The sequence below is a fragment of the Ursus arctos genome, unplaced genomic scaffold (assembly GCF_023065955.2).
Source record: "Ursus arctos isolate Adak ecotype North America unplaced genomic scaffold, UrsArc2.0 scaffold_3, whole genome shotgun sequence".
Classification (NCBI taxonomy): domain Eukaryota; kingdom Metazoa; phylum Chordata; class Mammalia; order Carnivora; family Ursidae; genus Ursus; species Ursus arctos.
In genome coordinates, this window is record NW_026622985.1 from 19,472,930 (window position 1) to 19,497,035 (window position 24,106).

Below are 24,106 nucleotides of genomic sequence, written 5' to 3' on the forward strand. Positions count from 1 at the left end.
AAGGCTGTCTCTGCCATCCCTCAAGGCTACTTTGTCTCCAACTAAGCCTGAGCCAGTTTCTATACAAATTCATGAAAGAATGAGCTTATGCTACAACAGGCTTCTACTGAATTTTTAATAAATGCAAGATAATTTATTCAAATCACTGACGCTTTTACAAAATGCTTTTTTAGATCTCTCTCTGCTTCTTTCTCTTCAAAGCAGACTAAACTTTCCATTTCACTTGATTATAAATATTTGGGTTTCGAAAGAAAATAACTTCACTTTTGTTATCTTCCAACAGTTAAAAGTGGGAGAAATAAAGACTAATATAGAGTAAAATGGAAGATATGGGGGCTTTAAAATAAAGATTGGAAAAAACATACAGGTGTGCCTGGGCGGCTCAGTCGGTTAAACATCTGACTCTTGGTTTTGGCCCAAGTCGTGATCTCGGGGTCATGAGACCGAGCTCTGCATCAGGCTCCACTCTCAGTGAGGAGAATGCTTGGGATTCTCTCTCTAAAATAAATATATAAATTTTTTTAAAGATTTTATTTATTTATTTGACAGAGAGAGACAGCAAGAGAGGGAACACAAGCAAGGGGAATGTGAGAGGGAGAAGCAGGCTTCCAGCCAAGCAGGGAGCCCAATGAGGGGCTCGATCCCAGGACCCTGGGATCATGACCTGACCCGAAGGCAGGCGCTTAACGACTGAGCCACCCAGTCGCCCCATAAAATAAATATATAAATCTTAAAAAAGAACAAAAGAAAGAAAGAAAGAAAGAAAGAAAGAAAGAAAGAAAGAGAAAGAAAGAAAGAAAGAAAGAAAGAAAGAAAGAAAGAAAGAAAGAAAGAAAGAAAAAGAAAGAAAGAAATATACAGTCTGAATATATCTCACACAGCTCCATCTGTGGCGGATGTCTTGAAAATAATTCATTTAGATTCATCTAGAAGAGTTATTCATTCACAACTAATAATGAGAAAAAGACTACTAATTTCATTTTTCACTTGAATAGAAGGTTCTCTTAGTCCATGACAATTCCATCTTTTTCAATTCAATTTTTCACTTTAAAAATACTCTAAAGCCTAAAAGGAGTCATCATATGCATCATTTATAACCTTAACTTGCTTTGTGGATCAGTAGGCTGAGTGGTTTAATTGGGATAAATGGAGCAAGTAAAAGACTAATGAACCAGTGTGAAATTTTCTTGTATGAGTCAAGAGAGGTTCCTCGTTAATTTACAGTGGTCTGACACTATTAAGAGCTGCTCCACAAAGTTATTTTTGAGTTTCTTGAATGATTAATATAATCTGTTAAAATACAAAAAAAAAAAAATAGGCATTTCCTAAACACCTGAGTCCCAAATCTATTATAAACTGAAATGGTTCAACATAATCTCCCTGACACAGTACGCTTGTTAGAACCCTAACTACTAAAATAACAACAGACTGGGAAACAGAAGATCTCAATTTTAGAGCTAAACAGGTAGTTGGCCTTAGGCAAGCCACTTACCTCTGTATGTCCCAGTTTCCTCCATCTGTGGGCAGGTGAGTGGCATGAATAGCAGTGTCCAGATTAGACACAACCAGAAATAAATACTAAGGAGAAATAGGAGTTTTAAAATATTAGATATTTTTGTTCTCTTCCGTATAGCTGAGTATATATTTTTTGACATGATCCCATTTAAATCTCATCTTTTTTTGAAAACTGGCTAGGCTCTTGCCACTCTTATGACTTTATATTCTATAACTATTTGTTAATGTGCAAAATACCATACAAGTGTTTATGATCTTATGATACTGTCTTTTATGGTTCCCTGTTTCCTTAGTTCAAATCTGACCCCTCCCTCTTGACTATAAGTACTTTGAGAATAAAGACTGTACATAGTATTGATTACATTTCTCCTTCTACAGAAAAATCATAATTGTGAATGGAATGTGTTTACAAGTTGGTTCATTACTAAAATCTGTTGTACCGTATCTTTATTTCAGAATTATTGATTACTAGGTAAATGTTCCTCATGAAAAATAAAATGTTATACTCTATAAAGCTTTGACTTAATATTCCAACTGTTCATGATTCTCATTGTTTTTTAAGGTGGGACATCTTGGGAGCTGTCATTGGTACAGAATGTGGAACAGTAGAATCAGGTTTATCAATGGTCTTCCTCAAAGATGGAGAGAGGAAATTATGCACCCCATATATGGATACCACCGGTTATGGGAACCTAAGATTTTACTTTGTTATGGGTAGGTACATTTCGAACACATTTTGTTGACCTAAGGCAGAACCTAGACCCCTGTGGAAGTAAGATTGTTTGTTGTCTAACAACATAAAAATGAAATTCACGAAGTATGGGTTCTACTAGATGAGCAAAAACTCGCACCTGCTCAGACCCACCCTACTAGAACCATCCTGTAAGAAAGCTAGTTCTGGTGCGCCTTGATAGGCCTGAAGATAAAATGCCATATACCTTCATCCTACCTCTCCCTCAGTGGTCATAGCTGAAAAGACAATGGGAGAGAAGCTGAGAACAAAATAACTCCTTTGTCCAAAGTCCCCCAAAGGCAATCATCCAGGTAAGTCATTTGTTTTCCTGGGTGTGTCATCATTGCATCACTGTTTTTTTGTGGGAAGCTAAGGAATAGGTTTATAATACTTTAATAACACTGTCTACTTTTTAATATGTAGAAATCACCCAAAGAAAGTGCTCATAAGATGTATTTTTCTCCAGATTATTGTAGAGCAAATAAGTAGGTAAACATTTAGAAAAGTACTCAAGGAAGAATGAGGGGGTTGAAATTAGGGACCTCTCAAATTTATCATGTTAGTTACATCTTCTTCCACTGGATGTCATTCCAGAAATGTGAGTAGGTGTCACATGCCTTTTTTTGTTGAGTGACTGGAAAAGCACAGGCAACACCTGGAAGTGAAACAGGAAATAAACATTTACCACCTTTGAACTTACTCGCAAAGATGTCAGCTCATCAGGACAAACAGGCCCCCTGAGTGTGGGCTTCAGCACTGGCTGTTTATTTCCTGCACATTCCTTACTTCCTACAGGTCAGAGTGGCATGTAAACTTCAGATTATGTCATGCTCCAAAACACCATCTGCTTGATGCTACCTCATTTTCAATGATGATCTGTTTGATAACAGGGAAGTTGTGCATATAAAATATAATAATGTAATCTTCCTACATTAAGGATCTCCCCGCCTCGACTCTGAAATGGTTTGTATACTTAGAGACCCAGAGCTCATTTCCTTTACATAATTAGGATTCAAACTGGCTCTCATTTTATTAAGAAAGATTCCTGGGAAATCTTGACCTTCCCTCAGAAAAGTTGTAATAAACATTCAGCTTGTCAATGCTTCTAATTTTAAGCATTTTCCCTTTTTACCATTTTTCACATAATATATTTGATTTCTTGATTTTTTTCAAGGTGAATCATACTAAATCAACCCCATTCGGTGCCTTTGTAAGACACTGGCATGTGTATATAAGTGTCTTTGTAGAAGAAATTTAGTCATCTTTAATTATTTCTGAAACAAAGCAGATTATTAATGAATCAATTAAAATAATATCGACTATGAGGAAAAAAAACTTATTTGAATGAGCCAAAAGTACATTATTATCCCAAATAAAAGCATCTCCATTTAATTTTTAAAATTAATTAATTCTGATTGACTAGAGAGCATTGAGCTAGGTAACGTGCAGAATACAATCAGGGGTAATAACAGTACCTAAATTTCAGAGTTGCTGATCAATGACTGAATTCATGCAAATCCCTTAAAAAGTACCTAATGCAATAGGTATGACTCAATATATCTTTTTTATATATATAAAAATTACTTAGAATTCCTGCCCACAAGTAACATCTAAAAGTCAGAGAAAGACAAATACCCTATGATTTCACTCATATGTGGAATTTAAGATGCAAACAAACAAAGGAAAAAGAGAGACAAACGAAGAAACAGACTCTTAACTATAGAGATCGAAGTGATGGTCACCAGAGGGGAAGAGGGTGGGGGCATGGGTGAAATAGGTGCCGGGAACTAAGAGTACGTCTGCCATGATGAGCACTGAGTAATGTACGGAGTTGCTGAATCACTGTATTGTACGTGAAACTACTGTAACACTGTATGTTAACTGTACTGGAATTGAAATAAAAATTTTCAGGGAGAGAGAGAATGTAATGGGCTGTACTGAAATGAAGATGCTATGGAAGTGCCAAGGACACTGTGGGTCACTGCAGTGTTGGGATCAGGACAACACCCTGCGAGGGAGATGACGTTTGAACCGGTCATGGAAGGATGGCTATAATGTAAATCTAAGGGATTTATAAACTGAAACTAATATAACACTGTGTTCATTATACTTGAATAAAAGTTTTAAAAACAAAAACAAATTATAACTTCCTAGAGAATAGATGCAGGAGAAAGATGATTGTTCTCTGAAAGTAGAGGGAAATAAGGGACATTTTATTTGATACAAAAGTCAGAACAGAAACTGTAACGTAAAAATCTATCCCTATACTTCTGCCGATATTTAAATGGGATAGTTAATTTTGAGTGTCATATTGAAACAGGGAGAATTATGAATATTAAAAATAAATTTTTAAGGGTTTGAAGGGAGAAGAGAATGCCAAGCTAAGCCAGCATTTTGAGAAAAAGCACAAGGATAAATTCATGTGGTATGTTTGGGGCAGGTGATTTTCCCGATACAACAGAGTGGAAAGATAGAAGGTGGGGCAGGAAAAGAGAACTGGCACCAGAATGTGATCTTCTTTAATATCGACTAAGTGGTCGGGTTCCTCCTCTAGGCAGCGTGGAGCCACCAGATGATTCCTGTCACTTCTCTGACACATTCTCATCTGTGTTTTAGATAACTCTGGCATGAATGTGGAGGAAAGACTGAAACACTCAGAAATTGGAGGGCAGGAGACCAGTTAGGGTAGGGTTACCAGAATTAGTGGAGAAAAACCAAAACAGCTTTTTAATTTTTTTTTTAATGGGTGGCGCAGTCAGTTAAGCATTGGACTCTTGGTTTTGGTTCAGGTTGTGATCTCAGGATCGTGAGATTGAGCCCCCTGTCAGACTCCACACTCAGCGCCGAGCTGCTTGAGATTCTCTCTCCCTCTGCCCCTCCCACTCGCACACACACATTCTCTCTCTCTCTCAAATAAATAGTCTTTAAAAGATTTTTTAATTGAAGCATAACTGACATGCAGTATCCCACTAGTTCCAGGTGTACATCATAGTGATTTGATAGTTTCAAACATTATAAAATGATCCCTGCAACGAATCTCGTTATCATCTGTTACCACACAGTTATTCCAGTATTATTGACTATGTTCCCTATGCTGTACTTTTCATCCCCATGATTTATTTATTTTATAACTGGAAGTTTGTACTTCTTAATCCCCTTTACCTATTTAAATCTGAATTTCAGATAAACAAATAATTTCTTCATATAAATATTGTTCATGCAATATATTTCACCCAGTAATCCTAAGTTAGGAAGCTATTGCACTAGTCCAAGCAACAAAGGAATATGGCAATGACAGTGATGATAATATGAAGGAGGGGACAGAAAATAAACAGCTGAAGAGAAGGAACCAACGAGGTTCACACCCAGAAGACTGTGGGGATTGTGAGACCAGTATTAGAAAGGACAGAGATTTCTTTCTTGGATTTCTTCCTATTTCCTGAAATAGGAAATATACAAAAATAAATAAAGAGCAGATGTAAATAAATAAAGAGTAGAAGATTTTGGCATTAGGTATGTTGAGGTTGAGGCTTCTGGAAAGCCATACGAAGGTAGAAATTTTTCTCAAGGTGTGAACCAGAATTGAAAGTCATCAGTACACAGGTGACAATTGGAGCCACTGGAGTTGCTGTGCTCTCCCAAACAGAGGGCAGAGTAAACAAAGGACAGGCAAAGTTCTTAGGGGGAACCCTCATCTAAGTAAAGGTGGAAGGCATAGAGGTAGACAAAAGATACTGAGAAAGGACATAGAGACGTGGGAGGAAGGTGTTGTTTTACGCTGAACGAGGAAGGGAAGGGGTGGGGATCAGCCCACAGGGGAGCCAACCAGGATAGGGGCTGAGAGCCCCCCAGGGACTTCTGAGAGAGTATTTCCCACGGTGTGATGCACGGGAAGCCAAAGCACATAAGTTAAAAGAAATGCAAGACGTGTGTTCCTGGAAAAAGGACTGCTCCTTCGAGAAGTTCATCAGTAACAGAAGAAAAGAAATGGGGTCTGGATCTTGAGGAGAAAGCAGAATCTAGCAAAGGTGGTTTTTAAGATAGGAGAGGATGTAATTGGGCAGGACAGTAGGGAAAGACAGGGTAGGGTAAGACTGGACCTATAGAAAGACTTCAAAACTTTGGCAGCTGATGGAGAAGAAGGCAACATGGAAAGAGAAGTAAGATACGGTAGACAGCTTATACTGGTGCCTTTGGAAAATCAATATCTGATTGTTCATCTAGACAAGATCACATTTCCTTCCTCTCTGGCCCTGCCTGTATGTTCTTCCTGGTTTCATCCCTTGGTTCAGATCGATTTTTGTGACTATTTCTGGAAAATTTGCTCAACTTTCAAAATTCAGTTCAGGTCTGTTTCCTTCATTCAGATGTTCATTCAACACAAATTCACTGAGGACCAGTATCCAACACTGTTCTTAGAGCCAGAATGCAGTGAACAAGACAAAAATAACCTAACATACATCACTCATTCCTTTATTATTCCTTCACCATATTCACTGAACATCTCCCATACACCCAGCTCTTTTAGCCCACACTTGTATCTCTCTTCTCTGAATTTTGTCTGCAATTATGGCAGCACAACACAATTTACTGCTAATTATCATTCTTTCGTGTGTATAATCTTGTTTTCCTGGCTAAATTGCAAACTGTTTAGGTCAGGGCTTATTTTCCCTTCAAGCCCAACGTCCTGTACTTAGTAAATAACAAAATCACTCTCCTAATATAAATTAGTATCTTAAAAGCTACTTAAAGCAGGACTTAAACTTTTTAAAAACTGACTGTCCATCCGGTTTTTATTAAAATTTTCTGTACTTGCTGTACAAAATGCCCCTTGAGTGATACCTTCCCACAATACATCAAAGCGAATGAAACTGAAGAAGAATCCGTATCTTTCTGTACGAGCTGCTGTCACTGAAACTTCACAGAGCTGATAAATTGCCCCCTGAGGGATCTTTTAGATAAAGTCTGTCATCATTTTAAAGTCTTGGCTCCTTTTGGACTTTCTTCTTCTGTCATTCTGGGCGGGAGGAGCTCTCACATGTGTCTCCGTTCCCTCTGGAAGGCAGGTGAAGTTCACGAACTGTTCTTAAGAGAGCAGAAATTTACAGGGAACAAATCAATGAAATTAGAGCGGACTGAGGTTCATTTCCTGTGTGTCTGGGCATGTTGCTTTAAATCCATACTGCCTGTGACCTTTCACCTTTCCTGTGCTCTTTCTGGTAAGACTTTAATAGGTCCTCAGTAAAGAAGTTACGGTTTTTAGATTGGGGTTTAGTTTTCACGCAGATCCTTTCCTCCAGAGACAGTTGTTTAGAATGACTTTACTAGCTATATTTACCATAATGTAGCAGTGTGTAATGAAATGCTAAAAAATATACTCTGTCAGATATCAAAGTCATAAGGTTCTCTCTACTGGTTGTTGCCCTTAAACAATAAACATCTGTTAGGAGGAGGGTGACATTATCACCACATCTGGCCTCTCTCTTCTCAGTTCAGATTAGTTAACTCAATAAATATTTATAATATGCCAAGTTATGTATGTCTAACAGATGTAACATGCTACATTTCTATGCTTCATGTATACCAGCATCCAAGTTACTTCTATTATTATAATCTTTCTTATGCTGATTAAGTTCTAGCTTTCTTACTTAAAACATCACCTATCAGTAATTTCTTCCCACAATCAGACCCCAGTTACCAAGGCTGAGATTCTGCCAGACATTCCTCTTCCTTCTCTCTCCCTCTTCCTTCCTTCTTTCTTCCTCTCTTTCTTTTCTTCCTTTCCTCCTTCCTTCCTTCTTCCTTCTTTCCTTCCTTCCTTCCTTCCTTCCTTCCTTCCTTCCTTCCTTCCTTCCTTCTTTCCTTCCTTCCTTCCTTCCCTCCCTCCCTCCCTCCTTCCTTCCTTCCTTCCTTCCTTCTTTCCTTCCTTCCTTCCTTCCTTCCTTCCTTCCTTCCTTCCTTCCTTCCTCCCGATGGTGAATCTCAACCATTATTTGTTGATTTTGCTAGACTAATTCTCAGAGGGTCACCTTGTTCTAGAGTTTTGAGGTCACCATGGAGTATTAGCAACAGAAATTGCCTATAGATAAAAATTAACATTAATGGTGGTTAATTTAAGAACTGGAGGGTTTTTTTTTTTTTGAAAGATAGTAATAAATTAAGAGTTAATGTTATAAATTTTGGAACATGAGGATAGAGTATTTGCCAGGAAGTCCATGTATATACCTACATTCCTGCTATAATGATTGGTGCCGTTGTGAATGATAGAGGTGGGTGGGGAGAGGCTTCTGGGTAGACATGCAATCCTTTAAAATCCAGGGTCTGCAGACAGTTCATAGATGCCAGCAATAGTAAGGATTATGGGCTGAATGCAGTAGTGAAAAGAAGAGATGGTAAAGGGTTAAAAGACATGCCATTGACTCATGGCTTTTCCACTGATTAGTTGAATCGTCTTCAGTTTCAGATCCCTGCTGTGTTATTCAGTTTCCTCATCAGGATGATCTTAATTACCTCTCGGTTCTGATGTCCCATCATTTCATTTGACATAGAGAGATAGGGAATGAACCACTCTGTGTACTTTCCAACAACCAAATGAGGTATCAAAATACCTAATATGTGCTAAAATATTAAGCATACTTTGTGCAACAGTTTAAGTAATACCACTTCAGAAATAGTTGATGCAGTGAGTCACCACATTTTTTAAAAATCGTCGTCAATCGGTTCTGAACTTTGGCCATTAAGACCTCAAATATAAGGAATTGACAGTTTCTTAAAAAGGAAAGCACATCTTTTTTTAATGTGGGTTAAAATATGGACATGCAGCCGTGGCTCGTTGCAGACAATCATCTGAGCAATCTCACTAAGCACATGCTTCCTCTGGCCTTCCCAACTATCAAGTCTTTGATCTTCAGCATGAGATAGTTCTATCTGAACTATCTTTATAAATTATTTCCTTGGGTCTGGTTACTTTTATTTAAGGTCATTATTATTATAATTATTATTCTTATAATTGTAATCATCATTTTATTCTGAAAGTTAACACTATACATGTTTATGGATGCAGTTTGGTACCAACAGCTTACAATTTTTGTTTTGTACAGGAGGAGTTTGTGACCCTGGAGATTCTCATGAAAATGATATCACCCTGTATGCAAAGATTGAAGGAAGAAAAGAGCACATTACACTGGACAGTCTTTCCTATTCCTCCTATAAGGTATTGTTGCCAATCCATGTGCCAGATGGCCCCCACCCCAGATCACCCTAGACAAGCCAAGGTCAAAACCATGAAGACCCTGCTAGATGCCTAGGAGAACACTCTCTTTTAGAAGCCCAGCAAGTTGCCAGATTTCTTTAAAAGTGACATGGACATTTTAATATTCTCTTTTTTTTTTTCCTGATACAGATGAAAAAGAGGTTTTTATCAGGAAAAATGAATTACAGCCCATTAGAGATGATAAGATGGAGCCTAGTACTCTGACAATTATTTTTGTTACCTAGAAAGCCCTAAAAGGGCTCTAATTATGGAGCCTCACAGACTTGTTATCAGGCATAATGACTATTTATCAAGCATTTTAGGATTTCCTAGGCAGAAGACATTGTAGAAGTATAGATGATTGCTACTTTCGCTTTTTTTGTTGTTGTTGTTGTTGTTATAGCCACTGAAATTGACCTTTTTCCTTTGCCCTTTGGATTTAGGATATGTGCTGGCTCTGATTATATGCAAACATCTTCAAAATTATGTGTGATGCTTATCATTAGGTGTAGGGTTAATTTTTTTCTAGTAGTAGATTTCTTTGTGCTGAGACTCCACTCCCACATTCAGTATTAATTCAGCTTTTCTCCACATTGATGGCGCCCTCGGTACTGTAACGAGCTTGAACGCAGCCCGCACCCAGCATTTCGTGGTTTCAGTTAGGAACATAGGAGATAAACGTTGAGGCTAGAATAGGGAATGACCAGAGAAAGTATCCAGCATACCCCATCTGCTAGGGTCATTCAAGTTAGACCATTTAGGATTGCGTAATGGACTAGTTTTCCACCTATGACTAGCTAGGGTCATACCTGCTCTGGTCAGCTGCATGCCTCAGACCAAGTCAGTTATGTAAGTTATTATGGATTAACTCATTGGCTGTTACTGCTTAGCATCCTATTTTCAGAATACCTAGTTTGGCAACGGCTAGTACCATACAAATTCACTTTAAAAGAGGACCGATGATAAAGGATACTGTGAAGTTGCCTTTGTCTTGTGCCAAGGTATATAAAATGGATACATACGCTCTGATAACTTTTAAAGACCTTACACCAGTTAATCTTCATGCAGAAAGGGGCTGATCAGTCACACACAGAGAGCTCCAGGTACCTGCCAAGGAGGAATCCTCAGTGACTCACACAAATACCCACCAAAGACTGCATCGGCTACAGGAAATAACGGTGGAACACGCAGGACCTCGCCTGGTGCTCAGTAAATGGCAGTTACAGTAGCTGCAAGAGTGAAGCTAGGAGAATTCACGCAGACTCACATAGAGGGATGATGAGTGATTTTGCTTTCCTTTGTTTTGAAGGTTCCATCTTTAGTTTCTGTCGTCATCAATCCTGAACTTCAGACGCCTGCTACCAGATTTTGTCTCAGGCAAAAGAACCATCAAGGGCATAACAGGAATGTCTGGGCTGTCGATTTTTTTCACGTCTTACCTGTTCTCCCTTCTACGATGTCTCACATGATACAGTTTTCCATTAATCTGGGCTGCGGAACACATCAACCTGGTAACAGGTAGGAAGTCCTATTTTGTGAGGGTGTGAACTGACACACTGATTAGAAATGAACACGTGGGGGCTCAGGGCTGGCTCAGTCGGGAGAGCACACGACTCTTGATCTCGGGGTTGTGAGTTCGAGCCTCATCATGGGCGTAGAGATTACCTAAAAAATAAAATCTTAAAAAAAAATGAACGTGTGGACTTGGCCACTAAATCAGAGCAACTTCTCAGTAGGTTTCCAGCTGACTTTCAAATGAAATGTCCTTTAAAAAAAAAAAAATACACACTTTCCCCCCAAAGAGGAGCCCTTCAATTAATATGCAGAGTATGATTGGATAATTTTAAGTAGAAATGAGTTCATTCTACAAGCTTGGTCTTAGGTATCAGAAGTGTTTGCACATGCTGTGGCAGCCATCCATGCTGACAGATTGCCCAGAGAGGAAAAAAACAAATAACTGAAAAAAAAAAGCTTGACCTCATGTTGGTTAGTGACCCCCTAATAATAGGCACAGAAATCAATTAGCACTTCAAGAGCTATGACTTCTCGGTTTCGCTTCGCACAAGTGTTGCTAGTCCTTTCTAAGAATTTTGAGAGTCTCACATTCACAGGATGAGGTGGCAGTGTGAGACATGGTAATTGCCTTGCCATCTATCAGATTGAAGCACGCCAACGCCGGTTCCCATTTGTTGGCTTTAAAAGATGGTTTGTTTCTCTCGCAGTAATTTAACCGTTTGCCCTTTGAAGGCTGGTCAGACTGCAGCAGAGGGGGAAACGATCATTTTGGAAACAACATCTTAAAATTTGTTACCCTAGCTCTGCAAATGTTTAAGGTACTTAGCAAAGGGTGAGTCTCTTCATTTTCTAATGTTTGCACTTTTTTGTTGTGCTCATCCTGGTGTTACCAGCGTCGGCTTGGAGTTTTCCACCAACCATGGGCGCTCCTGGTCCCTCCTCCACACTGAGTGTTTGCCTGAGATCTGTGCTGGACCCCACCTCCCCCACAGCACGATCTACTCCTCCGAAAACTATAGTGGGTGAGTACACTTCCTGAGAGATCAGGAGATTTGAATCCGTGTTGTGACTCAAAGTCCAGGAGTAAAAAAAAAAAAAAAAAAAAATCCAGGAGTAAGCCTGAGACTATTTTTCCATAATAGGTAAGGAAGTTGCCTTCTCATTTTCAGGTGATGTAGGAAGTATCTCATTAAAAAAAAGAAGAAGAAGAAGAAGAAGAAAGATAACTTCAGTAAATCTGATGCAAGACCATGATTTGTAGGGTCACTCATTCTCTATGTACTTGGCTTTTATATTTTGGATACATAAATTTAAATTCTGTATAGTTGATTGCATGGTTATTGCCAAAAGGCTTCTTGCCAAAAATTAGGGAAAGACGCAGCATAGAGAGGTGGAAGAAAGTGAAGCCGTGGGTTCAAATCCTGGTTCTGCCCTCTACTTGAGTAATGATATTTCCTCTCTCACTTTCCCCTTCTTTTCCACATAAATTAAGAACAATGATATACGACGTTGAGGGTTGTTTAGAGAATTAAAGGTGACTGTGCCAAATACTTCCCACCTTACAGAATAAGCCCTGGATAAACTAGTAAAAATATCTCCAAGCATGGCAAAATTAAGTTGAGAATTTCTTTCTTAGCCTCTCTTGAAATGTCCATAGGACAAGGGGAGAGCAAAAAATAGAAAGTAATCAATGCTAATCAGCCCCCATGTCGGCACAGATGCATATCATAGAATAATATCTAAGGTCTGAGTATTGATGTAAAAATTCCTAAAAAGAATGTCCAAAAACGAAGTAAATATCACTTGCTACTAAGAACAAACTCATTACTCTAGTGTGATACAGATGTTTTTAGAAGTTCTAGGTCTGTCTGGAAACTACAAACTCCACAGGTGAATTTAAAGAGTTTATTACCAAACTTTAGTGCTGTCCGAAGCATTCAGAAACTAGAACATCAAAGGCAAGTAAAAGAGGTTCAAAAGATGAGAATGTAGTTGTGAAGCTGTTATGTGCTAAATTTCTTGCAGGTGGAACCGCATAACGATTCCCCTTCCTAACGCAGCACTAACCAGGGACACCAGAATTCGCTGGAGACAAATGGGACCAATCCTTGGAAACATGTGGGCAATTGATAATGGTTAGTTTATGCCTGTCATAATCACATGCCATTGATGTAGAGTCTTCCTGTGCTTTTGTTCGTTGGCACAGACTTAATCACATTTCTAAGTCATGGTCTTGCGATTCATTAAACGCCCTTTCTTCCCTTTCTCCTTTGCATTCCATTAGAAGCCCAGGGATGCACAGTCAGAAAAAAAAAGGCAGCAGTGTCAGCAATATTAGATGCCAGAATGTTTCAACATACATAATGTAAAAATGCGTAAAGCCCTGAAACTCAAATTCACAGCTGATGACAGGGGATATCCTAACATTTTCTTTGAATGTTTTACACAAAATTAACATAAATACTTACCATACTGCATGTATTAAAATAAGACCCATTCTTCTCTTAGTAACTACTGCAACATCTGGAACGCTTATCTTTTAGATGCCGACACCACACAGAAGGGAGCATCATCTCTAAAATGAAACTTCTGAAGCAAAACTTCTACTTCCTTCTCAGAAAACAGTATAAGACGAAAATGTAGATATACATGAAATATCCTATGTTATCTTTAATTTTTAAGTGAATTGTTGGTAATTTTTGTGTAACTTTAAAGCCAATATCACTTGGAACAAGTGTACAGGAGAGAAGATATTTTAAGTTATTGGGTGTATGACTACACATTTTTTGTATTTGTTACTAATAGCCCACTCTGGTTTTTTAATAATTCTAATTACAGGCAGATTCATAGATTTCCTGTTTTCAGAGTACATCAATTTGACTGAAGAGTTACACTATGAGGAAGTAGAAAGGGTGGAAAGGAGGGACAAAATGTCAATACTTAAGCAAATTTAGCATAGCCACTGACTTTGGTCAATTTTATAAAGCAGGAAAAGCCTACATCATTGTTTCACGCTGATCTTCCATGTTTTAGTCATGTTTTTGCAATTTTTTAAGAAGATTTTATTTATTTACCAGAGAGAGAGAGAGAGCACGAGCAGGGAGGGGGGGTGAGGGGAAGGAGCAGAGTGGGAGAGAGAGAGGGACTAGCAGACTCCGAGCTGAGTGTGGAGCCTGACGGGGCGGCTCAATCCCACAACCCCAAGATCATGACCCCAGCTGAAACCAAGAGTCAGACACCCAACTGACTGAGCCAGCCACCCAGGTGCCCCAATCTTTTTGCTATTTTTGAATAATAAAAAAACTGATACACATTTAATGGAATACATTCTTGAAACTCAGGAATAACTTCAGGCAAGATAATTTACTGATAAGCCAATGGAAATTCTTTAAGCAGTCTCTATTTAGAGAAGACCAATAAGAGGCCCAGTCTTCAAAGACCACATAAGTTAACATAGCACATAATACATAAACATGGTACTTTTGCAAAACCATCTAAAAATTAATTTGGTAAAGTGGACTTCCTCCATTGGCAGAACATTTTGCATAGCATTTGAATTACAACACCTGTTAATTAGCTCTAGGAATAAGTATGTGCCTCTGGATAGTAGGATATGGGTGACTTTTCCTCTGCTGTCATACTTTTTAAGGGTCTTATAATGAACTTATATTATTTTGATAATAAAAGAAATAAAAAAAAAACAATAATAAAGCAAGGAAATTAAGAGTGCTATGAAGCACATATAAGCCTCTGAAAAGCATATCTAAATTTCCCAAGGAAGGCTCTTACATGATTGCAAGTCAGAAAGCATCCCACCGTCATGTTTTGGGTAGAGTGAGAAAAGTTAACAACAGTATATGGAATGAGCGTGGTTAGCAGTGCAGGTCAAATGCAAAACTTGCGGCAGAATCTCAATTCTGTTATCATCCTACATGTGAGGTTTTCACAAAAACAAGACCTGCTCTCCAGCTTCTTCATAAGGCAAAAAAAAGGACACACACTCAGTCCTTTCCAAGAGAAATGTGTGCCAACTTGCCAAAGAACACTTCTGAAATCTCTCCCACTTCTCTGTGGAATTCCAAATCATGTCAAGGAAACCAAAAAGAGAAAAAAACAGGTCAATATCCTACTTCTGTTAGGTATGTTTTTCCTGTTAGTGTGTACAGGAAGTATTTTTGGAATTATCCAGCAGTTCTTAGCAAAATGGAAAATCCTAGAGCAAAGTATGTTTGTTATCACTTTTTAATCTTTTCAACTTGATTAAATGAATAATAGTGATAAAAACAAATCTGTCCTTTCCACGCTCGTAGGGAAAAGGGCCTATAAACTTACTCATGTGCATCTCAATGACCCCATCATTAGCGGGAAGGGATGACAAGATTCTTAATTGCAATGTTTTCATTGACTTGGAAAATCTTGTTTTATTGTTGAAATTTTTTTTTTACAATGGAAGTTTTTTGAACTATGACATGGCTACATTCTAGGGCAGCCCTCCAGAGTGATCCCACAAAATGCAATGAACCATTCACAGGCCTTAGAACAGATCTTACTGCAGCCATAAAGTCAAGTGTGCTGGGGAAACAATCAATAAGCTTTACCAAGCTAAAGAACGAAGCCCTTTCCTGGTACTCGTGCTGTCCAGTAAAGCCCAACAAGGCAGATGGAGCAGGAAGGATTCTTGACCCCAGTATCATGGTGAACGTAACCACATGGTATCAGGCAGCAGGCTAAAGCATGAACGTTTCATTTACTCTTTCCTCCAAGGATTATTATCCCACTTTAAAGAGTAGGAACACTGAGGCTTAGACTTAGGAACTCACTTATCTAGAGTTTTCCAGGTGAAGCAGGAATTTGAATCCAAGGTTATTTGACTCCTTAAACCCGTAACTTTAACCACTCAGACTGCTATCTGATCTCTTCCTCAACCATGAGCTGCCTTCAGCAAGAGTTGTTCCTGGCTGCTTTGTATCACACTTGAATTAATTGGCTCCAGAGAACAAGTGTTCATAGGAGCATTATCCACAGGGAAATTTATTTTATAATGAAATCATTTGACTATTTTGACATGATTACGAGACAGGAAAAAAATGATAATGGAATGGAAATTTGTTTGTGCCTAAAATTGAATATGTGAGGTCTTAACAACCATTGCATCTCTAATTCCTCATTGGTTTTGTTCCATTTTCACACTTTTTGGTGTGTTATTCATTGTACCGGTTGGTAATCAAGAGGCTTAATATCTTTGAATGTATTTTTTGTCTGATTATCTCAGAACCTACCATTCAACCATCAGGAACCCTTTCCTTGGCATTCCAAAGATTAGAATTGAGGTTTGTAGTATCATTATCAGTCAGAACCACCATGTAGGAAAAGATCTGCATTTCAGAGAAGACTTGATGCACAAAAAAAGATTTTTAACTCCCCATTTCAGGAAGGACAGGTTAATATTTAGAAAGATATGTAACAATCGTCTGCAATGTGTTATACATTTTTCCCAGATAAGAATGGAAGTTATAGTTTTTAAGTTAAATTATAACGTCTCCATTTCTTGATATATCAAATTGATCCTTTGCGAATTCTTTATTTCTACCTAAAAAAAATATTAAACTTTATAGAAAGTTCAAGTCAGAAGCACAATATTCTGCCTGAAATCATTTTAGCTGAAGAGATTCCATTAAGGAACCCAAATCATATGTTCCTACCTATTTTTGCTATGGAACATTAAAATCTTGAAAATTAAGTTAAAACCTTTCCAGCAGATCTGTAGCTAAGCACTCACCTTGTTACACAACACTCTGTATGTCACCTGGCTTCCTGCACACAACACGTGTATAAAGGGCTAGATTTTATGGGTATCGCTTCACAAAATTGATTCACATGCTAATGTTGTTCTTGGTTTTTCCAGTTGGTTTTGCCATTTTTTTACATGCTGTCTTTTGCCCTACCTGCAGTTTATATTGGTCCGTCGTGTCTCAAATTCTGTTCTGGCCGAGGACAATGCACTCGACATGGTTGCAAGTAAGCATTTTTTAAAATACTAATTATACTTCTTTTTTTTTTATATGTACTTTATATATTGAGGCCACAAGTCATTTTGACTTGTTTTAATTTCCTTTTTAGGCTTTTGAGGTCTTTTCAAGACCAAAGTAGGATTCTTCAAAGGGAATTTAAGCGTAATAGAGTATTAAGTGTCTTTTGTAGGTGGAAATTGATGAATAAATAACTTTTCTATGAAGCTACATCGTGAACAAATTTAGCATACCTCGTGTAAATTTGTGAACAAATTTGAATTCTTCATAGCTTGATGATTTCCTTTTCTGTCTTTGGTTACATTCTTCAATATGCTTTTTTTCCATAAACTTGTTCTAGTGTTCTTGCGCCATATTTTAATTCCTAGCATGCTTTATAAATGAATTATGCAAATCAGTACTGACCCAAGGCTAAAGGAAACTAGAATGAGCCAAATTTAGCAAATTCGATAAGAAAATTCATCTTTAAATATAGTTTTGCAGTCTTGCTTACTTTCAAACATCATTTGAATCTTCAAAATGGTATATAAAGTATTTTACATAATAATGATGTTGAATATGAAGTCTGAAATTATATATAAATAGTTAATATCTAGTCACCACTGAAGCACTGTTTATAATAAGAATGGATATGCATATGTACTATGTCATTCCCACATTAACATTTAATTATAAAATATCCTGGAAATTCCTGAAACCACAATCTTTGTTATACAGTTTTCAACCACTGATCATCTAGTCTGTCTCTTCTTGTCCTCCAAACAAAAAGAGTAATAATTAATTAATAGAGAACTCATAAAAGAGATTTCTACCTGATCATTTGAAAATTATATGTATGAGGCAAGACACTTGTCAGCACTGACATTAGAGTGTCATGTTATCTTTTTAACTACATTGCAATGAATTTAATTAACAAAGAAATCACTCTGCACAATAGAAATGTTTTAGAAAGTATCAAAGTTTGAAAAGTTCCTCTTCATATTTAAAAAATGAATATGCATCTCTGTGCTTTTCAATAAATCTACCAGCTCCCGCCCCAAAACACTGACTCTTTAGATCTGTGCAGCATTTTCTGGTGTTTTCCTCAAGTTGTTATCTTCATCTGTCATCCCTAACCAGGCCATCCTCTCGTTTAGTGCATTTCAAATAAAATTAACACAAGAACGCCAGACATCTGTGTAATTCCTGAAGTTGTCCTGAAAAGTTTTGAAAACAAATTATCTAAAATGACAGCTGCTTTTATTAATGAAAATAGAAAGTGCTATTTCTAAAAGACCCATCTATAATTAGAATAGTTATACTTCATACTTTGTTTTTTGTGTACAGTCTCCCTGTTAGCATTCGTGGGTTTATTAAGGCAGCCATCTGTGTCACTCATGATGGATGCAAACAGAAATCTGAATGGCAGTTTTATGCCTTTGGGCATTGCTCTTTTTTGACACTGTACATTATCTTGAATAATCATAGCCTTTTCCTCCTTCTCAGGCTTTGCAGAATATTTTCACCAGTTGGAACTTGAGTTTTCTCCCTATTTCTGACAATGTTTTATGTAATAGTCATCGGTTTTGTTCATTTGTGGCTGCACTAAATGTTTGGCTACTACACCCTTTTCCAGCAATATGTGACTTGTCAAGTAGGAGCAAAATGGCATAGAAAAGAAATTTATATTCACTACTATTTATTTCTTTTAAACGAATCCTCGAATTTGGGGCCCCGGCAGCTTTGTTTTTCTTCCCACTTTGCTCCCCTCATCACTACTGTTATTTTCTACCAGGATTCTGCGTCTCCTGCTGCCTAACATTTTCTTGCCTGTGTATAATCCCCTGGCCTGGGTTTCTAAACTGACAACTCTTCATCCTGATAAGCTCTCCCCTGTTAGAGGTATTAGTGAGAAGTGCAAAAAGCAGAAACCTTTCTACATGGGTGTCATCCACATAGCTTAACACTGGGGCCTTTTATCCTGACATACAAGGTGACCACAATGCTACATTTAAGGTTGGGAAGAGGAACCAATAGGGGATATTTTTGGAGTCGGGAGAGCCTCGTGCCATTCCTGGTATCTCCCAACTGTGTTACCCTACTGTTCCACTGCAAAACAAAGGCTACAAATATATTTTTAAATATATGAATGGAATCTTTATCAGCATTTTATCCCAATTCTATAACTTTTGATTAAAAGTACACTTCCAAAACCACTTAATGGGAACTGACTCCAATATGAGTCATCTCTAAATAATCACCAATTTCTCCCTATCACTGGTCCTGAGAAGACACATTTAAGAGACACAGAAATGCATTCTGGCAATGGTCTTGTTGGGGGACACTGATTCCAATTTGTGGCCATGGAAAACCACGTTCAGTTTTCCAATGTCAGATGGTGTCCTGGTTAGCTAAGTTTTTCTCCTTTTTAGAAACTGCTTGGCTATTCACAGTCTCAGCTGGTGAAATAACATGTGAAAGAAGTAAACTGTTTGAGGGTTATTTACATGCTCCATAAATACTGGTTTTCTTTCCCACTCCCATCCCTAATGCCAAACAACCTTCAGACTTCACACTGTGGTAACTCTTGGCATGTTGGGGTCCAACTTCCTTGATAATATGATGAAGACTATAAACCTTCTCCCCAATAATATCCAACACACATACAATTTGGCATTTGTTCATGCACCCCATGGACCCTCTGTGAGGCCAGCATAGATCCCAGTCTCAGCATAGTGCTAAAAAAGTGGTTTTCAGAATTATGCCATAATATCACTTCATTGGAACTTCATGGCTTTCTAAAATGCTTGTTTCAGACTTTAGGAGGTTTCGAATGCTTAGATGAGAACCCCTCACCCCACCCCAAAAGACACCAATTTGATTTTGTAATAGGTGGCATAGTATAGATAGTGAAAAAGAAATAGTGCAGTAAAAAAAAAAAAATTAAAACTAATTCCTGATGAGTAAATGCCTTAAAATATAAGAAGTTTCTGATGTTCAGCTAAGGCGTTATATGAGGTGAGTTTTCTAATATAAATACAGAAGGAGGCAAGTTGTTGTGTGGGGTTTGTTGGGTTTTGTTTTTCTTTTTCTTGAAGCACTACTAATTTGGGATTCCACTGTGAGCAGCACGGTTCTGCTAAGAACACCTCTCCAGGTCAGGCTGTTCTCATTCCCTTTATAGTGTCAATCTAAGTTTGAAATAAAGATAGATTTATTTTCCAGTCTTTTCCCAATATTTCAAATAGTTTTTATCAGAAACATAATGTGTATTTTTACATTTGTTCTTAGAGGTAATTTATTCTAGATGTCTCTGGAAGTATTTTATTGATGTTTCTTTTACAAATTTAATGAACATCATTGTAAATAAAATTATATATATAATAATATACCTTTTACAAAGATTTTAAATTGGAAATGTGTGCAAATGTTAGATGCAGATACATAGCTGGCATTGGTTAAAGATGAGTGCTTAATTATTGTTTTAATCACAAGCTTTTATAGCAGGGCTGTGCAAAGACTATATTTTCTGGAATATTTGCAGTCAATCACCCTTATCAAGTCTTCAGATTCATTGTTTTCCAAAGACTAATGAGCCTCGTTTACCATTCAGTTAAATCCTGGCCCCTGGACTTCCTCCTCCCTGAATTAGATTCAGGGAGCTCTGAAAGGACCAACGGCTTAAGATTGTATTTTATGTTATGTCTTTCAGGTGTGACCCTGGATTTTCTGGCCCAGCTTGTGAGATGGCATCGCAGACATTCCCAATGTTTATTTCTGAAAGCTTTGGCAGTTCCAGGCTCTCCTCTTACCATAACTTTTACTCTATCCGTGGTGCTGAAGTCAGCTTTGGTTGTGGTGTCTTGGCCAGTGGTAAGGCCCTGGTTTTCAACAAGGATGGGAGGCGTCAGCTAATTACATCTTTCCTTGACAGCTCACAGTCCAGGTGAGTTAAGTCATGGTGGAATACATAGAGAAACCAGATGCTAATGATTGAATTTAGATCTCTTTATTTTCCTTTTTTTGCTGATACGTACATCTTTCCATTTTTAACCGAGAGAGAGCTTACAGTTAGTTTATATGGGGTTAATTTGCCCTAGTTTATAATAAATTAAAAGGCCTACTGATGACTTTAAGATACTAATGACTGACTAGGTTTTTAGACGTATGAAATGTTAGCATCAAAACTGTGTTCTTAAGCCAAGGGCTAGTTAATTATTTATGTAGTTTTATTTATTTGACAGCTTGCAGAGGCTGATTAGATTTATTCTACATCTTCCCTTCCCCCAGTGCCTAATAAATAATGCAGTAAAGGAATGATTGGCATTTTAAGTGTATGTACACAAGTACATAGTATACAAGTATGTATAAACATACACTTATATTTGTATGGATATATCTGCATATAAACATGCATTGACCTCATCTTCCACACATATTCATATATCCTACAGTGAAATTACTTACATTTTATAAAAGAGAGATGAGTGGAAACATGCAGCTTTTGAGTAATTCATTTAAATTTGTTTGGAATTCTTTAAAAGCTAAAATGAGCATTATGATTAAGAATGTTTATGCACACACTAATTACAGAAAATTCATGTCCAGGTTTCTCCAGTTCACACTGAGGCTGGGGAGCAAGTCTGTTCTCAGCACATGCAGAGCCCCCGACCAGCCTGGTGAAGGAGTTTTATTGCATTATTCGTATGATAATGGGATAACTTGGAAACTTTTGGAGCACTATTCATATCTCAACTATCATGAGCCCAGGTACGTTGGAAAGCATTTGGAAAAATGGTTAGAGTGATATCTCCTTCCTGAGGAAATCATCATTCAACTGGTATAGGATTCAAGGTATTTTTCCACTGAGAGATGACGAGGACAAAGATTGATGTGTCTTGCAATAAAAAACTAGCAAGTCACATTCTCCTATTTCATTTGTCCTACTGATTTCTGATAATTTGAAGAAATTTATTCTCATATTTTGAAGTGTATATCTAAGGGAAATATTTTGATGCCCAGGAAAGAGAAAAATACTTAACACTATTATCCTTATTCAACTCTACTGCAGCCTATTGGATACGATTTTGATATGGTACTAAATTATAAATTCTGTTAACAAGTATTTGTTACCAATATATTATAATATGTTATCATAAATTACATGAGACAGTAATTCATAAAATCTGATAACCAGTATGTATTTAAAATTTGCATGTAAGATGATTAAGTAATGAGTATCGTGAAGTTCTTCTAGCAAGTATAGAGTCCCTGGCAAAAATGGAGTGTGAGGATTTATTTGAAGTCCTTTCTTCAGGCCACTTCTGCTTTTCTTTAGCTTACGCATTTCATAATCTATAGGTGCAATTGTGAGATTTAAGTTTTACTTGAAGCAGAGCCATCCTTCGATGTCAGCAGAGTAGTAATCACCATTAGTGGTACAATTTCAGAAATGTCTGAAGGGTCCTCTCCTCTTCTAGAACACTGTTGACCTGCTCACTGAAATTCTTTTAAAAGTTTCAGAAAAGGAGCATGAGAAATTAAAATACCTGTAGAAGAGGTAACACTCTGGCTACATTCACAGTTAGTAAAGAACTAACACCATTTGCCTTTCTGGAAGTACATTTTGATCATGGGGAAATACGAAAGAGAGTGAGGGCTCTGGGCTCTGAGGTTTGCACTGGAACCAATGCAAAAAGACGGGCACGGATCATAGATTTTATATACTTAAAGATGTTGCCAACAGCAGTCCCTACATTTAGGTGTTTGTAAGTAGATGAGAACTTTTATTCTCGTTGAAAATAAAGTAGCATGTAACAGATAATAGTTAACAACTGTTATGAATTACAATTACTTACATTATAAAATTTTAAGAACACATTAAATGTGTTGAGTATTTTCCCTATAAAGGTAAATGAAAGGTGAAGCTCAACTTTCTCAGTCAGTAGGCACATAGGAATATCAAACATTTCATAGACTCTCCATAATAAATATTAAAAGAAAATTAAATGAAAATCAAGGTGATAATAATAATGATGAAAACATGAAGAAAATATCACTGTCCGAAGTTAACTTGGCCTAAAACACAATTTTTTCTAACAAGGATGGACAGCTCCAAAACTCAATAATCAATCTTTATCATGAAATTTAATTAATCTTTGTTGATATGAAAAATAATTACACATTTAATGTGCTATTGCAAAGGTGCATTTAATCTTGCATGCCATTTGACAGCAACATTTTTCTTCTAAGCAGAATCAACATGGCTTTTCAGCGCTAGGTATGTGCATAGCTTGAAAGATTAAGATTGAATGGAGATTTTTTAAAAAAGAGAACATGGTGAAGCTATCAAGAACACTTTTATTTTCCACGCATGTACCTCTGTCTGTGAAATTCTTCCTCCATCTCCCTCTTTCTTACAAATATTAATAAAAGGTAACATGGCAGAAGTAAGATTTGATCTATTCTAGATTCTAAATTATATTTTACATGATAAATAATACAAAACCATGTAAGTTCTTCATAGGAGAGTTAAATATATCTTGATGCCATTAGCCATTTGTTGTATTTTCTTCAGTATAAATTGCTACCTGCAATTGCTGTCAATTCCATATTGTCCCTTTCGGCCTTGGCTGTTCGAAAATGAAGTATGATCCATAAATTAGATATGCTACTTAGCTAACCACTATTACTCCTGGCTGATTTCTAATAATTTGTTTGCCTAAGAGCCACTCAGTAAGTAATAGAACTCTGCTTGCTATTTATAACATGTAAAGCCTGTACATTTATCTAAGTGAATCTTTTAATTCAAACTGACTAGAATGTCAGGAACTAATTGGTATTTTTAATGTAAAACTTTATATTACTGCTGAAACTAAAATTATTTAGATTTTTCTTAATTATAGGGCTTGTTTCTTAATCTAAAATTATTATAATGAAGCCTATTTTTATTTTTGCTTTGATTATTGTATGTGATGACAAGAGATGTCTGAGCTTAGATCTGCCCCAAAAGGAAGATTGATAACAGAAAGTTGACCCAAGTCCCTGGGATCTAGGAATATTCAGATCAAATGGTTCCATAAC

The 24,106-nt window shown here is 37.2% G+C and overlaps 1 protein-coding gene across 1 annotated transcript in view; it reads left to right on the plus strand.

The window, feature by feature from the left end:
* The window catches only part of RELN (reelin), a 476,703-nt gene that overhangs the window by 301,208 nt on the left and 151,389 nt on the right, over window positions 1-24,106 (plus strand). Inside the window, exons 12-19 of the mRNA XM_026503988.4 lie at window positions 2,078-2,229; window positions 9,349-9,461; window positions 10,810-11,018; window positions 11,909-12,037; window positions 13,041-13,150; window positions 16,967-17,033; window positions 20,736-20,969; window positions 21,632-21,793. Of these exons, the coding sequence (XP_026359773.3) occupies window positions 2,078-2,229; window positions 9,349-9,461; window positions 10,810-11,018; window positions 11,909-12,037; window positions 13,041-13,150; window positions 16,967-17,033; window positions 20,736-20,969; window positions 21,632-21,793 (1,176 nt within the window). The remainder of the gene's footprint in view (window positions 1-2,077; window positions 2,230-9,348; window positions 9,462-10,809; window positions 11,019-11,908; window positions 12,038-13,040; window positions 13,151-16,966; window positions 17,034-20,735; window positions 20,970-21,631; window positions 21,794-24,106) is intronic.